Source organism: Hoplias malabaricus, chromosome Y, assembly GCF_029633855.1.
Source record: "Hoplias malabaricus isolate fHopMal1 chromosome Y, fHopMal1.hap1, whole genome shotgun sequence".
In the NCBI taxonomy this organism is placed as follows: domain Eukaryota; kingdom Metazoa; phylum Chordata; class Actinopteri; order Characiformes; family Erythrinidae; genus Hoplias; species Hoplias malabaricus.
Window position 1 is genome coordinate 64,760,908 of NC_089820.1, and position 15,390 is coordinate 64,776,297.

The following is a 15,390-nucleotide window of genomic DNA, read 5'->3' on the forward strand; positions in this document are numbered from 1 at the left end:
TACACAGTTATCTTACAGTTATCTGATGATGTCTTCTGTCTAAACGATTATACATCAGCCCTCAGTGAACGTGCACTCTTACTTTCTCTAAACTGAAAGAAACACAAAAATACTCCAGATTTCAGTAATAGCTCATTTTTACTACTATTAATGAAGTTATTTATTCACAAATATATTATGTTCATAGGTAAAATGTGTTAATCTGCATCACATAAATTGTGTGTGCAGTGATTAAAAGATACTCTAGTACACAATGTACCACCCGAATGGCACGCACCAGTTATAAAAGCTTATAGATCCAGACGGCACAGAAAGGCTTTAAAGGAGCTACATGGAAAAGTATGATAAGGTTAAAAGTTTTTTTTTTTTTTTTTTGGGGGGGGGGGTGTTACAGTAATTTCTGTGTCTGAACCAAAGCAAATACAGGGGTTGGACAATGAAACTGAAACACCTGTCGTTTCAGTGTGGTAGGTCTCATGGCTAAATTGGAGCAGCCTGGTGGCCAATCTTTATTAATTGCACATTGCACCAGTAAGAGCAGTGTGTGAAGGGTTAATTAGCAGAGGGTAAGAGCACAGTTTTGATCAAAATACTGCAATGCACACAACATTATGGGTGACATACCAGAGTTCAAAAGAGAACACATTGTTGGTGCACGTCTTGCTGGCTCATCTGTGACCAAGACAGCAAGTCTTTGTGATGTATCAAGAGCCACGGTATCCAGGGTAACGTCATCATACCACCAAGAAGGACCAGACACATCCAACAGGGCTAACTGTGGACGCAAGAGGAAGCTGTCTGAAAGGGATGTTCGGATGCTGACCCGGATTGTATCCAAAAAACATAAAACCACGGCTGCCCAAATCACGGCAGAATTAAATGTGCACCTCAACTCTCCTGTTTCCACCAGAACTGTCCGTTGGGAGCTCCACAGGGTCAATAAACACGGCCGGGCTGCTGTAGCCAAACATTTGGTCACTCATGCCAATGACAAACGTCGGTTTCAATGGTGCAAGGAGCGCAAATCTTGGGCTGTGGACAATGTGAAACATGTATTGTTCTCTGATGAGTCCACCTTTACTGTTTTCCCCACATCCGGGAGAGTTACGGTGTGGAGAAGCCCCAAAGAAGCGTACCACCAGACTGTTGCATGCCCAGAGTGAAGCATGGGGATGGATCAGTGATGGTTTGGGCCGCCATATCATGACATTCCCTTGGCCCAATACTTGTGCTAGATGGGTGCATCACTGCCAAGGACTACCGAACCATTCTGGAGGACCATGTGCATCCAATGGTTCAAACATTGTGTCCTGAAGGCGGTGCCGTGTATCAGGACGACAACGCACCAATACACACAGCGAGACTGGTGAAAGACTGGTTTGATGAACATGAAAGTGAAGTTGAACATCTCCCATGGCCTGCACAGTCACCAGATCTAAATATTATTGAGCCACTTTGGGGTGTTTTGGAGGAGGAGCGAGTCAGGAAACGTTTTCCTCCACCAGCATCACGTAGAGACCTGGCCACTATCCTGCAAGAAGAATGGCTTCAAATCCCTCTGACCACTGTGCAGGACTTGTGTATGTCATTCCCAAGACCAACTGACGCTGTATCGGCCGCAAAAGGAGGCCCTACACCGCACTAATAAATTACTGTGGTCTAAAACCAGGTGTTTCACTTTCATTGTCCAACCCCTCTATATGTTCTTAAGTAAAATACTGAAGAATTTGTACTTTCACAAGAACAATAATGCTATTAATTCTATTAAAAATAAAACATTTCTAGTTTTGTAGTTCTGAAAACACAAAAAATCACAGCAAAACCCTTTTATTTCTTCTCTAGGTTCCTCCCAACTTCATCACAGGAGGATTGCCTTCTCTTTAGTCATGTTTAGAACTGATGGCTATAGCAGTGGTTACATATTTAATTTTGGCTTCAGTAGTTTTTGTGCTAACACTAGTACTAGTACAAATAATAACAATACTAATATTCACCATCATTGCTTTATTATTTATTATTATTATTGTCTGCTAGCAACTTAAGCATTAGAATGAAGACCTGTGTATTTGTGCCATTTGCAACAAAATACATTTGGCACATCAGTTAAAGAGCTTAGATTTTGAGAAGATATACAGAAACAAACAAAGGAGCTTCAGCAAAAATCATGTGTTGTTTTCACTGTAGTCATATGTAAATATAGACAAGTCATTATGCACTGAAAGTGAATTGTGCCCCGTGTAGCTCCTTTAAAAATAATATGATGTACACTGATTCACCACATTAACTACACTCATTGTTCATTTTATCCACTCCACTGCCCATAAAGGTCACTCTGCAGTTCTACATTTACAGACTGCAGTGTTTCTGATGCTGTGCATAATATTTTTAGCCCAATTTCACCCTGTTCGTCAAAGCTCAGGACCCCCACAGAGCAGGTATGATTTGGTGGGTGGACTATTCTCACTGAGGGGGTTAAAAACGGTTGTGTCTGATCCACTTGTACCACAGCAACACACACTAACACAACGTCAGTGACTCTGCAGCACCATACCTGCATCCTGAGCACTGAAGTACAGGATGAAATGGGGATAAGAAAGTATGCAGAGCGACTGATTGACTAGAGTCTGTATTTGTGTAACTGCAAAGTGCTCCTCTATGGTCAATGGAGCTGAGAGAATAGACAATGAGTGTGGAGACAAGGTTGACATTTTTAATTTCTGGCTGATTGGTGAATGCTGCTCAGTTCCAATTCAAACCCACTGTCTGCCATTACTCACACTGTTACTCAAATCTACAATAAAGATTTAGATTGTATATATATATTTATATATATATATATATTGCTCTCTCGATCCCTCTCCCCCTCACACACACTCGGTTAGACATTAAACAGTTAACTGCTCGGTTCTCCACAGGCACTTTCACTCTTCCTGCAGAACCTGGTTCTCTGTCAGATGTTGGGCAGGTGATGATCATATCTGGGTTTGTGTTTGTTCTTCAGCTCAGGAGCTGGGGAGATGTTGCTGTTGGGGAGCTGAGGCAAATACTGCATCTGTGAAAACAACACAGAAGGCCTTTTAGACGGCAGAACCGAAATTGACTTGCATATATTTATTTAATATCATTAATTAGTAACATGAACTCAGCTGTATTTCCCTCTAACTACATTATGCAGGACAGCTGTGGCCTAAAGGTAAGTGATGCAGACTTGGGACTGGAAGGTTGTCTGATCCCCTTGGCCGGCAGGAAAAAGCAGCGTGATAAATGCTGACTTTGTGCTTTTGTCCATTTTAGCTCCATGGTGTTGAACTTCACGTTCATAAACACCACCCAAAAAAATCCCCTCTGCTTCTTCACCACTTGCAAAAGTGGTCACAGGCAGATTGCTCTCGGTCTGAGATACAGTGGCGCTACTTATGTATCTGAACAAGCTTGTGCTGGCTTTGGGAACATCGGGTGTTACAGGTAGACCATGTGAATATTTGTAAATGGATTGGAGTGTATTGAGTAAAAGTATATTTCATTACAATGTAAAAAGTACTTAATAGTAGTCAGACTGAACTGAATCATGCTGGCATTTGATATTTCATGTATTCATTCTTAAAGAAGTAGTAGTTTTGTTGATCTGTTGTGTGTTCTACCTTGAAGAAATTTAAGATCAGAATCAGAATCAAAATCAGAATCACTTTATTCGCCAAGTATGTTACACACCAGTGGGGGATGCTGGTCTTTCAAGGCGGGGAAGCTCAATTTCGGCCTACATCATAAAATGTGTGGTTTTATTTATACGTAAATTCTACCCTCCGTTACTTTTCGAGAAAATGATCCGTGACCCTGTCGTACCGAGGCGTCTTTTCCAGGGACTCGACTAGTGTCCTCTCAATGGCCAGCAGAGCTAGGCTGCTTAAACGGCCTTGGCCCATGTGAAGTGTGTCCACCTGTGCTCCCACGGATCTTTAAATCAAAGGATCGCTGATTCGCTCATTTCGCTGTCAATCAAAAAGGGATTCAGCCTCAGACAGATCATCCAATCATCATGCAGAAGCTGAGCGTCCGGGCCAGCCGAGGCCAGCCCACTGCCCCATAGACCCCCAGAGACGCTGAGCGTCCGATGAGCCGGCTGTTTATGAAGAGCCGAGCCAAAAGAGCCGGCTCCCCAAAAAGAGCCGAAATTCCCATCACTATTAACAAGTATTACACTCAGGCAAAAAAGGCAATAAAGAAATAATAAAGGAAAAATAATAAGAAAGAGCCATGGAGAGGAGCTAAGGAGATGTGTTAATATTTACATATGCCAGTAAGAATATCTATAGAAGAACTACTGTATGAATAATATTACTGAATTATATGAACATAGCAGAATTTAAACATCTGTACCGATGCCAATCGATCTGTACACAATATCTCAGTGAAGGAAGTTGGTCTCAGAGAAGTTGTGAAATCATACCCCTGGAATCCTGCGCCTGCTGCCTTTCTCATGGCGTCTCCCGGGACGATCCCCATCTCTGCCCCATCCTAATCCACCCTCATCCTGAAAGTATGGCAGCTCTAACAACTCCTCGCACGATAGTCTTCCAGCAGGATCCATCACCAGACTTGACTACACACACAAATTATAAACATGAAATACAGTACTGTGCAAAAGTCACCGTGACCTTGCTTTCATTTACTTGGTTGCTAGTCAAAACTTTTAAAGCCATTTAAACTGCTATGTGAGTAGTTTAAGTATATTGTCTCTCTCACCTCCTTAAGAGCAAAGTCATATTAATCTTTTAAAGACTAAACAGAGGTTATTTTGACTGTTAACAGTCAAAATACAGAAGCTCACCTTCATTATAGTAATGGCATGAGGGGATGCACCAAGAAACCTCTTCTCCAGTGGTTCCTACAACACACAAAGCTCATTTATCAGCTCTGTACTGTTATTGTAATTTTGTGTGTGTGTGTGTGTGCGTGTGTGTGTGCGTTTGTCACCATGGTTTCTGGTTCAGGGATGCTGACTCCGCTGAAAAAGACATTGGAGCGGAAAACCTGCTGGTGACGAGGGATTAGGTCACCTAAAAAAGAGAGGACCAGTGATGTATTAGTTCTTACACCTTTCGTATAGATGTATAGATCAATTTAAAGCTGCTACACAGATTTTTCAGTGAATTTACAGTGAGTACAGGAAGAGTTTGACTCTTCCTTTAAATGTACTTTAAAATAAAATTCATTCATTCATTCATTGTCTGTGACTGCTTATCCATTTCAGGGACGCGGTGGGTCCGGAGCCTACCCAGAATCACTGGGCGCAAGGTGAGAACACACCCTGGAGGGGGCGCCATTCCTTCACAGGGCAAATTCATTCATTTATTGTCTATAACGGTGGGTCGCGGTGGGTCTGGAGCCTACCCAGAATCACTGGGTGCAAGGTAGGGGGGCCATCTTTCACAGGGCAAATTCTATAATGATGATGATGATTATTATTATTATTATTAATCTGGCAATTTGGATCTCTTAATTTCCACTGAGAACAGGCTTAGATCATCATCCAAGAAACTTCTGAATTTTAACTACATTTTTCGCTTTACCATCAAACTACAGATACCACAGTTTCTGCCATGCTGATTACTTGGTTATGCTGAAATTGTGCTGATTGTTAGACACTGGGATGCCAACAATTATGCCATTAATTTAGGATGCATATAAAACTATAAGAAGGCATAGGTGAATCCTCTCACAGTGCAATCAGGTGTTTATTATAATATATCATCATAAACTGTGGGCGGCACGGTGGCGCAGCAGGTAGGTGTCATAGTCACACAGCTCCAGGGGCCTGGAGGTTGTGGATTCGATTCCCGTTCCGGGTGACTGTCTGTGAGGAGTTGGTGGGTTCTCCCCGTGTCCGCGTGGGTTTCCTCCAGGTGCTCCGGTTTCCTCCCACAGTCCAAAAACACATGTTGGTAGGTGGATTGGCGACTCAAAAGTGTTCGTAGGTGTGAGTGTGTGAGTGAATGTGTGTGTCTGTGTTGCCCTGTGAAGGACTGGCGCCCCCTCCAGGGTGTATTCCCGCCTTGCGCCCAATGATTCCAGGTAGGCTCTGGACCCACCACGACCCTGAGCTGGATAAGCGGTTACAGATAATGAATGAATCATAAACTGTTATACAGTAATACCTTGACTTACGAGGTAATGTAAATGTAAAAAAAAATAATAATAATACATAATAAAAGAGAACTTAAAGAAATACACTGGTTCTATTAAGTGTATTTACCTTGAAGATCAGACAAATATGCTGTTGGAGGTGGAGGAGATTGGCAGAGGTTTTTCTTAACTTAACTTACTCTCTACACATTTAATGCTACAAAAAAGCAAAAAATCAACGAAGCGATGGCTTGTATTTCTGAAAATTCGTAAATTGATTCACTTGTGAGTCACGGTTTCACTGTAATTTGTTGGCCTAAGTAGTCATAATTACCTAATTTCCAAAGACATAACCACTAGCTAATTATAACATTTCCAAAGGTTTGCAGACACTCATTTATAATTACTGAATATAGTGGATTTAAAGTGCACCCAGTGTGGACACACCACTTGTATAATCTCTGTATAAACTAGAGACTAGAACTGGACGACTCTGGAGCAACTTCACATAAGTTCAGGCTCTTCATTTGCCTCGATCAGATCAAATACCTAGTGTCCTGCGAATGAGGTAGAGCTGATCTACGTCTGAGCGTCCAGGCCAGAGAGGGTTTCCGTGCAGGAGTTCAGCGAAAACGCAGCCCAGGGCCCAAACATCCACTGGAGGTCCATACTGCGTATCTCCCACCAGCAGCTCCGGGGCCCGGTACCACCGAGTGGCCACATAATCAGTGTAATCATCACCTGGGCCGGCTATCTCACACACAAACACACATGTGCGCACAAACACACACACACACACACAAGAGAGGATGACAAAGGCATTTGGGTTGAGGGATTACATGTTAACCCTATGGTAACAATACACCGAAACCTAAGAGAGAAGAAGGTAAGCGGAGCTCTGGAGGGCCCTAACTGGCTCACCGGGTTTATAAGGCCCTGGACTTCACACAAGGCTGAAAGTGAGCAGCTAAAGAACGAGAGGTGATGGAGGAGGGCAGCGTAAATAAATCATTAGCAAGGCAAGGATGCTAAATGCACATAAATGCACTGAGGGGAAAAGGGAGAAACGCATAGTTTCATTTTCAGGCACTGTGTTCAGTTCTGTCTCTGTATCTTTATAATCTCATAAAACGTCACATTTTAAAGAACTGGGTCAGAACAAATGACAAAAATAAAGTCTTATTTTATTAACTGATGTTTATAACTGATGTTTTAATTAGTGTCTGAATTTGGTCATGAAATTACAAATATTTTATACAAATGTAGTGTCCTTTGTGTCGTCACACTGAAGTTTCTATGAGGCCCATTTAAGAGTTGAGAACGGTTTCTCAGTGAAACGACCAAAACAGTGTCCTCAGGCAAACAAAAGTGTTCTGAAGCAGAAACACGGCCCACATACATTTCCCCAACAAATATCACTGGGTCTTTACACAGTTCATTCTTTCATCTTCTGTAAGTGTTTTATATAACCGGAATCATACCTTGGATAGGGTGCAGATTAGACATTTCACTGGATAAGGTTTAAATGTAAATGTTACATTTGTCCTAATAGTGATTATACTACACGTGATTTTAAACAAAGGAGAATGGGGATAGAGAAATGGAGACCTACTGAGGATGCGAGCAAAGCCAAAGTCACACAGCTTAATGACGCCCGTCTTGGTCAGGAGAATGTTTTCTGGCTTCACGTCTCGATGAATACACTGTCAGGCAAATTCAGGACACACTGGAGTTAGTGCTTAGTTGTATTTGTGTGTGGTCCTTGCTGCAGTTCCTCAACAATCTGCTCATTGTACCCTTAGATACATTTTAGGTTTAGATTAGTTTCTTTAATCATAGTATAATATTAGTTATTATAATAATAATAGTTATAAAGTTTACAACATTTATTGCTTAGCATCTCATAATAAGGAAATGTTGTGAACTCATTGGTATCAAGGCAAACAGGTTCTGCATGTATTTAAACACCAAGAAGCAGAATGTAACTTTTTCTTTCTGTTTGTTGGCTGAAATTTAAAGCCCTGAAATCCAACTCTTACATAAGAAATCCTCACTCTCATCAATTTGTCTCTCTTTCTTTAAGAAAAAGCATTTCTTGTAAACATTGTTGGAGAGATTTAAGTTCAGACAGAGCCACTGACGTTGTTCTTGTGGCAGAAGTTGACTGCTTGGAGAGTTTGCCAGATGATACTCTTCAGCTGGGCCTCAGGAACCCTACAGGACACGGGAAACAAAAGGAGAAGGGCTGTTGTCAAGACATAAGAATGCGGTATGACCAACAGAAAACTATATGTCTTGGGCTCTGTCCCCTTCTTTTTCAAAAGATGGCAGCAGAGAAAGGCTCAGACACAGCAACACAGCACCTGTCTCCCCTAGATACAGGAACCTTTGTTTCAGGGGCGGCTAAGGTTACTGTGAAAGTGCTGTTGGCCTTCGGATGAAAACAGTCAGACAGTCACTGGCTTTTGTGGCTTTACAAATGAAGTGAGATCTAGAATCAGTTTGAACTTAACAAACACACTTAGTATTCATACCCTATTTCTGCATTTTCATTTACACCCTGATGTTTACTTGTATTTTTGCTGGATACCGGCCCTCCAGGACTGGAGTTGTGCACCCGTGTTTTAGAGTCTTAACCTTAATTTTAAATGGTAAAACATTGACATGATGTGGACCTTTAAACCTCTTATGTTTGTCATATTACATCTACATTAAAATTGAGCTAAAGCCATATTTAGACTGGATTAAATGTCTATAGGGTCCTGGGGTAATTTCTTCTTTTCAAGAGCTCCTCTGTTATTTTATTTCCGTCCAGATGCACATTTATATTTCTCTCCCTCCTCCAAAGAGAATACTACACTCATCAGAGTTAAATCAACCCTATTATTTATTATTAAAAGTTTAACACATTAACAATGTTGATTAGTGTGACTTGGAGACTGGTGAATTTGCTGAATAATTATCTATTTTTCACCAAACGTAGCGCTAGGATAAATTTAGTCTTAGATATTGCCTACTGCTGAAAAAATACAGATTGTAAATCACTGCTCCTAGCTATATTCAAAGTCCTGGCGCAGTGATCCTCCAGAGACCCTCCTGAATCACCTTTTAAAGAGTCACTTAACTCGTGTATATAAGGCAAACTGAGCAGTTAAAATACTCATTGGAAGGCAATTATTTCCTCATGCTGAAGCTAAAGTAACACTGATTCTGTTTCACGGAGCACAGCTTTAAAGAACAAAAGTTAAGGTACGTAATAACATGTATAAGACTTAGAAAGACTGACCCTCTAGGGTGTTTTTCCAGCTCATTGAGGACGGTTTGCTCACAGAACTCAAAGACCAGGTGCAGTCTTCGCTTCCTCCTGAACACCTCCAGAAGATTCACCAGGTTAACATGCTTCAGCTGCTGCAGAGAAGCCAGACAGAGAGGAGAATTCTTAGTTTAATGAGGACAGTCGTGTGTGTTTCAATAAAATGCTGAAGACAGTGAGTAATTAACATAAAATACAATGCAACTGAGGGTCACAGGGGTTAAGAAATCTCTGTATAAATTAGAGACGCGAGTGGCTATTTGGTTTAAGTTGAGATTAAACCGAGTAAATAACATGTGCAATCTGCTATAGATTGCAGCCAATATTTCATTCGTCTGCAGTATCTCATGCAGTGTGACATGAAGTAAACGTATAAATATAGATGTGTTACAAGTTTTACATGGTATTCACTCCAAATAAATATTAAAAATATGTCAGAAAACTTAATTTCACTGTAATTTCATCATCCCAACCCTATTACATGGCTGCTCTCAGTGAGTACAAAGTGTCATTTTCATATTGAGTAGCTTTAACTGTAACATGGACAAGGGAGTTTGGTTCGTTAATGTCCACAGAAAAACCTAGAGAAAACAAGACATTAACTATGTAAACTATGTAAAAATGTTATTGTAAAGGATTAATATAATCTGGTTTACTTCTTCTATACAACAGGGGACTGAGATAAGCTGGGATTTAAATAACCAAGGATGTTTTAACAGCTTGTTTTAAAGCAGAAGAGAGAGAGAGAAAGAGAGAGAGAGAGAGAGAAAGATAGATAGATATATATAGAGAGAGAGTGAGAAAGAGAAAGAGAGAGAGGTAGAGAGAGAGAGAGAGTTAGTGAGAGAGAGAGAAAGAGAGAGAGAAGTAGTGAGAGAGAGAGAGAGAGAGAAAGAGAGAGAGAGAAAGAGAAAGAGAAAGAGAGAGAGAGAGAGGTAGTGAGAGAGAGTGAGAGAGAAAGAGAGAGAGATAGAGATAGAGAGATAGAGAGAGAGAGAGAGAGAGAGAGAGATAGAAAGAGAGAGAGAGAGAGAGAGAGAGAGAGAGAGAGAGAGAGAGAGAGAGAGAGAGAGAGAACGTAAGAGAGAGTGTGAGAGTGAGAGAGAGCTATATCCTTACTTTTAGCATTCTGATTTCTCTCAGTGCTATCTTCTTGATGACAGGGTCATCTTCAGACTCCACAAACTTCTTGATGGCCACTATTTGACCTGTGTCTCTGCTGCGGCATTTAAACACCACACCGTACGAGCCCTCACCGATTTTGGCCAGCTTCTCATACTTCTCCATTGTAGAGACACAGGGCTTGAACTCATGAAAGCTTAAAGAATTAAACAGCTACATGAATAGATACATACAGTACATTTTAGGCCCCTGAGGAAATGAGATTTATAGAGCAGCTTATCAGACCAGTGAGGGTTATTTGTTTAAAAACACACAAAAAAATCCCAAATATTAGAATAAACCCAACCTCATTTTTCCAGTGAGTGTGATATTGTGTGTGAATGTGTGGGTTTAACCCTTTCCACATCTCTCCTCATGACAATCCAGTATTATCTGAGGTGATCATCCAATCCATAGTTTGAGCTGTTAATAAATACTTCATTACGTTAAATCTGATTGAACAAATCCATATGATCAAGGAGAACATCTGAAAGCAAGCCTAGTCCTTCACACTCACTCAATAAAATTCAATTTTATTTACTTGTATTTATTTTTTTTTATTTATTGTAATTATATATAATTTTATACAAGCACCACATCAACTGATAAGATAAATGATTTTAAATAATACTAATCTTAGGTGCCTAAGACTTTTGCACATTACTGTAGATAGATAGATATATAGAGAGATAGGCTGAACAATAAATCAATAACTAATCACTGATACACAGAAAAACAACAAAATAACGGTTCATTAATGCTGGTGTTAAGAGGTTTATGACTTGTCTTGTCCAATTCACCCAGGTCTGCATACCTTCTTCTCACAGCTGAATCAGAACACACATTGCTGAATGGGTCAGTGTTGCTCTAATACAACCGGGTCAGCGCACACACTTCTTAAAGGGTCAGCACTGCTTCGATAGAATCGGGTCAGAACACACACTGCCACAACAGTTAATGCTGTAATAGTTAAAGATTTAACTCGCTGTGGACGGGGCTGAGTGGCCACGCTGAACCCTTTCCTCCGCTCACACTGTGAGTCTCGGGCTCCAGGACCCTGTCACCACTTTGACCAACTTTGGTTCAGTACTGACCACTGCACACTGGGATCGCTCCAAAGGACCTGGGTTTTGGAGACACTCTACAGTGTGGTGCTCAGATCCTAACACTGACCTTTTCTCTCGTGCCCAACATCAACTTCAAGAACTGACCCTACCCTCTCTGATACATCCCCCCACAACAGGGGGCACTATAAGCAGATCATCAATGCTATGCACTTCACCCAGTAGTGATTTTAATCTTGTGGCTGATCAGTATATTATACAAATATCTATAAAAGCTAACACAAATACACAAACGGGTCAATAAAATGTAACTTACTGGATACAATTCTAACCACTCTATTATAATTATATTCACCGACTTTACATTAGTATTCTGTTATTTAGAAAATACTCATTACAAGAAACCACTCACCACTTTTGACCACTGGAGTCAAGCTATCCGCACTTTGGAAACTGACGGTCAAGCCATCCGCACTTCAAATCCGAATGCACGTATAGGCGCGTCATTACGGTTTTTCATTGCGGAGAACACCACGTCCGCTTTGGGACAGATAGAGAGTCTGAAACCCGCGTTTGAGCAGCGATGTCTCTGTTAATAAATAAATGCACGCAGTGCTAAAATGGACTAAATGGGCTAAAATTAACAAGCCATTAGGAATATATTTCGTTTTAAATCTCTTTAAAGAGGCAAAACACGCTTTGATTATTTCATATATTTACGTATTTTTTTTTTACTTTTCTATAAACACTTAACTGGCTTTGAATAGTAATCCTGGTGGACATGTAGAAATACAGATTACATTTTACTGTCATTAAACAGAGGTAGCTCACTGTATAATATTCTCATGGATTTATACTGAATACCTACCAATGTGGATTTCTCAAAAATTACCCATAATGCCTAAAACCATTCCACTGTCATTAAACAGAGGGACCTCTTGGCTATCAGCTGTATGATTTTGGTAGAATTTCACTGTGTACTTTTCTCACAAAGTCATATTACATATTTACTGATATGGATTTCTCAAAAATTACCCATAATGCCTAAACCATTCTACTCTTATTAAACAGAGGGACCTCTTGGCTATCAGCTGTATGATTTTTACAGAATTTCACTGTATATGCTTCGCATAGATAAGAAAGATATTTTCTGAAGCCCATGGGAAAGGACCTTGTGTATTTTCATATCATATGGCAAAAGCATTTGAGTTACAGTTGTTTTTCTGTGATGCTTGGAAGGCAGACTGCACAGCTGTTTTTAAACAGAATCTGGAAATACACAGTAATTCAAGTTCTTCATAATTTTGATAATTATTAACGTTCAAGTTGTTAGGATGTTGGAGTTGGGGGCGTTAGAGGTGGTTTGGTATTGGTTGGAAACTAACCCTAGCTGTCTATGTTTTTGAACATAACCTACATGACAACCAATCAAATGAGAGCATCCATCCGCTACAGAGCAACCCAGAGTACAGCATGCCATACTTATGTAACTGTAGGGAAGAGACCACTGATGCAACAGCAGAATATATAGTGCCTTGCGAAAGTATTTGGCCCCCTTGAACTTTTCAAACTTTTGCCACATTTCAGGATTCAAACATAAATATATGAAATTTTAATTTTTCTGTGAAGAATCAACAACAAGTGGGACACAATCGTGAATAAAATAAAATATCAAATAAAAAACTGAAAAGTGGGGCATGCAATATTATTCGGCCCTCTTAATAATATTGCATATTTTATTTTATTCACGATTGTGTCCCACTTGTTGTTGATTCTTCACAGAAAAATTAAAATTTCATATATTTATGTTTGAATCCTGAAATGTGGCAAAAGTTTGAAAAGTTCAAGGGGGCCAAATACTTTCGCAAGGCACTATATATTCTGCTGTTGCATCAGTGGTCTCTTCCCTACAGTTACATAAGCATGGCATGCTGTACTCTGGGTTGCTCTGTAGCGGATGGATGCTCTCATTTGATTGGTTGTCATGTAGGTTATGTTCAAAAACATAGACAGCTAGGGTTAGTTTCCAACCAATACCAAACCACCTCTAACGCCCCCAACTCCAACATCCTAACAACTTGAACGTTAATAATTATCAAAATTATGAAGAACTTGAATTACTGTGTATTTCCAGATTCTGTTTAAAAACAGCTGTGCAGTCTGCCTTCCAAGCATCACAGAAAAACAACTGTAACTCAAATGCTTTTGCCATATGATATGAAAATGCACAAGGTCCTTTCCCATGGGCTTCAGAAAATATCTTTCTTATCTATGCGAAGCATATACAGTGAAATTCTGTAAAAATCATACAGCTGATAGCCAAGAGGTCCCTCTGTTTAATAAGAGTAGAATGGTTTAGGCATTATGGGTAATTTTTGAGAAATCCATATTGGTAATATTCAGTATGTGTTTATGAAAAAAGCACACAGTGAAATTCTACCAAAATCATACAGCTGATAGCCAAGGGGCCCCTCTGTTTAATGACAGTGGAATGGTTTAGGCATTATGGGTAATTTCTGAGAAATCCATATCAGTAAATATGTAATATGACTTTGTGAGAAAAGTACACAGTGAAATTCTACCAAAATCATACAGCTGATAGCCAAGGGGCCCCTCTGTTTAATGACAGTGGAATGGTTTAGGCATTATGGGTAATTTTTGAGAAATCCATCTTGCTAAGTATTCAGTATAAATCCATGAGAATATTATACAGTGAGCAACCTCTGTTTAATGACAGTAAAATGTGATCTGTATTTCTACATGTCCACCAGGATTACTATTCAAAGCCAGTTAAGTGTTTATAGAAAAGTAAAAAATACGTAAATGTATGAAATAATCAAAGCGTGTTTTGCCTTTTTAAAGTGATTTAAAACGAAATATATTCCAAATGGCTTGTTAATTTTAGCCCATTTAGTCCATTTTAGCACTGCGTGCATTTATTTATTAACAGAGACATCGCTGCTCAAACGCGGGTTTCAGACTCTCTATCTGTCCCAAAGCGGACGTGGTGTTCTCCGCAATGAAAAACCGTAATGACGCGCCTATACGTGCATTCGGATTTGAAGTGCGGATGGCTTGACCGTCAGTTTCCAAAGTGCGGATAGCTTGACTCCAGTTTTTGACCAGAACTAACACAGTTCAAATCACACAACACGTTTTCTACTAGTTTCTGAGCACTTACCTCAAAATTACGTCCTTGAGCTGCAGCACAAAAGTCTTAAACATAAAAAAAATAACCTTCCAAAGACTTCCCACTCTATTCTCATACAATATTCATAATAAAGAACTGCCTTCACTGCCCTCTCCGGTTCCGCCTAACTGACCCTCCCTCCTCAGCCATGGCAGATTCAGCTCCTCCGCAGGTTAAATATTCCTCCAGAGTTTGAGCCCCGAGCCACAGAAACACATCAGCCCGGCCAGAATAAGCTGTGGAGAACCTTTTAAAGCACCAGAATCATTAAACCACTCGGTCTATAACCCGCTCCCTGCGGCCCGCTGCAGGGATTCATGTTTCTAAACATACGGTAGTTGAATGTATCATTCATCTGAACCGACTCCCTCTGAAAAACAAAATCGAACCGATTCACGGGTTCTAAATTACGGAGATGAGGGATATAACTGCCCACAGGTGTGTGTATGAAACTGCCCACAATTGTGACTAGGTGTGTGTGTGACTAGATTCTGAGTGAGTGAAGAGAGAAGTGTTTACAGAAAATTAATAATAAATAA

The 15,390-nt window shown here is 40.3% G+C and overlaps 1 protein-coding gene across 1 annotated transcript; it reads right to left on the bottom strand.

Moving 5' to 3' along the window:
* Positions 1–1,919: 1,919 nt before the first annotated feature.
* Positions 1,920–15,165, bottom strand: LOC136678664 (cyclin-dependent kinase-like 1). Its single transcript, XM_066656751.1, has 10 exons — positions 14,843–15,165; positions 10,556–10,754; positions 9,410–9,531; positions 8,265–8,337; positions 7,736–7,826; positions 6,673–6,873; positions 4,975–5,057; positions 4,829–4,885; positions 4,448–4,600; positions 1,920–3,052 (listed from the first exon to the last, which is right to left on the bottom strand). Exons 1-10 carry the CDS (start codon positions 14,884–14,886, stop codon positions 2,951–2,953), a joined length of 1,125 nt encoding a protein of 374 aa, XP_066512848.1. The 5' UTR covers positions 14,887–15,165; the 3' UTR covers positions 1,920–2,950.
* Positions 15,166–15,390: the final 225 nt, after the last annotated feature.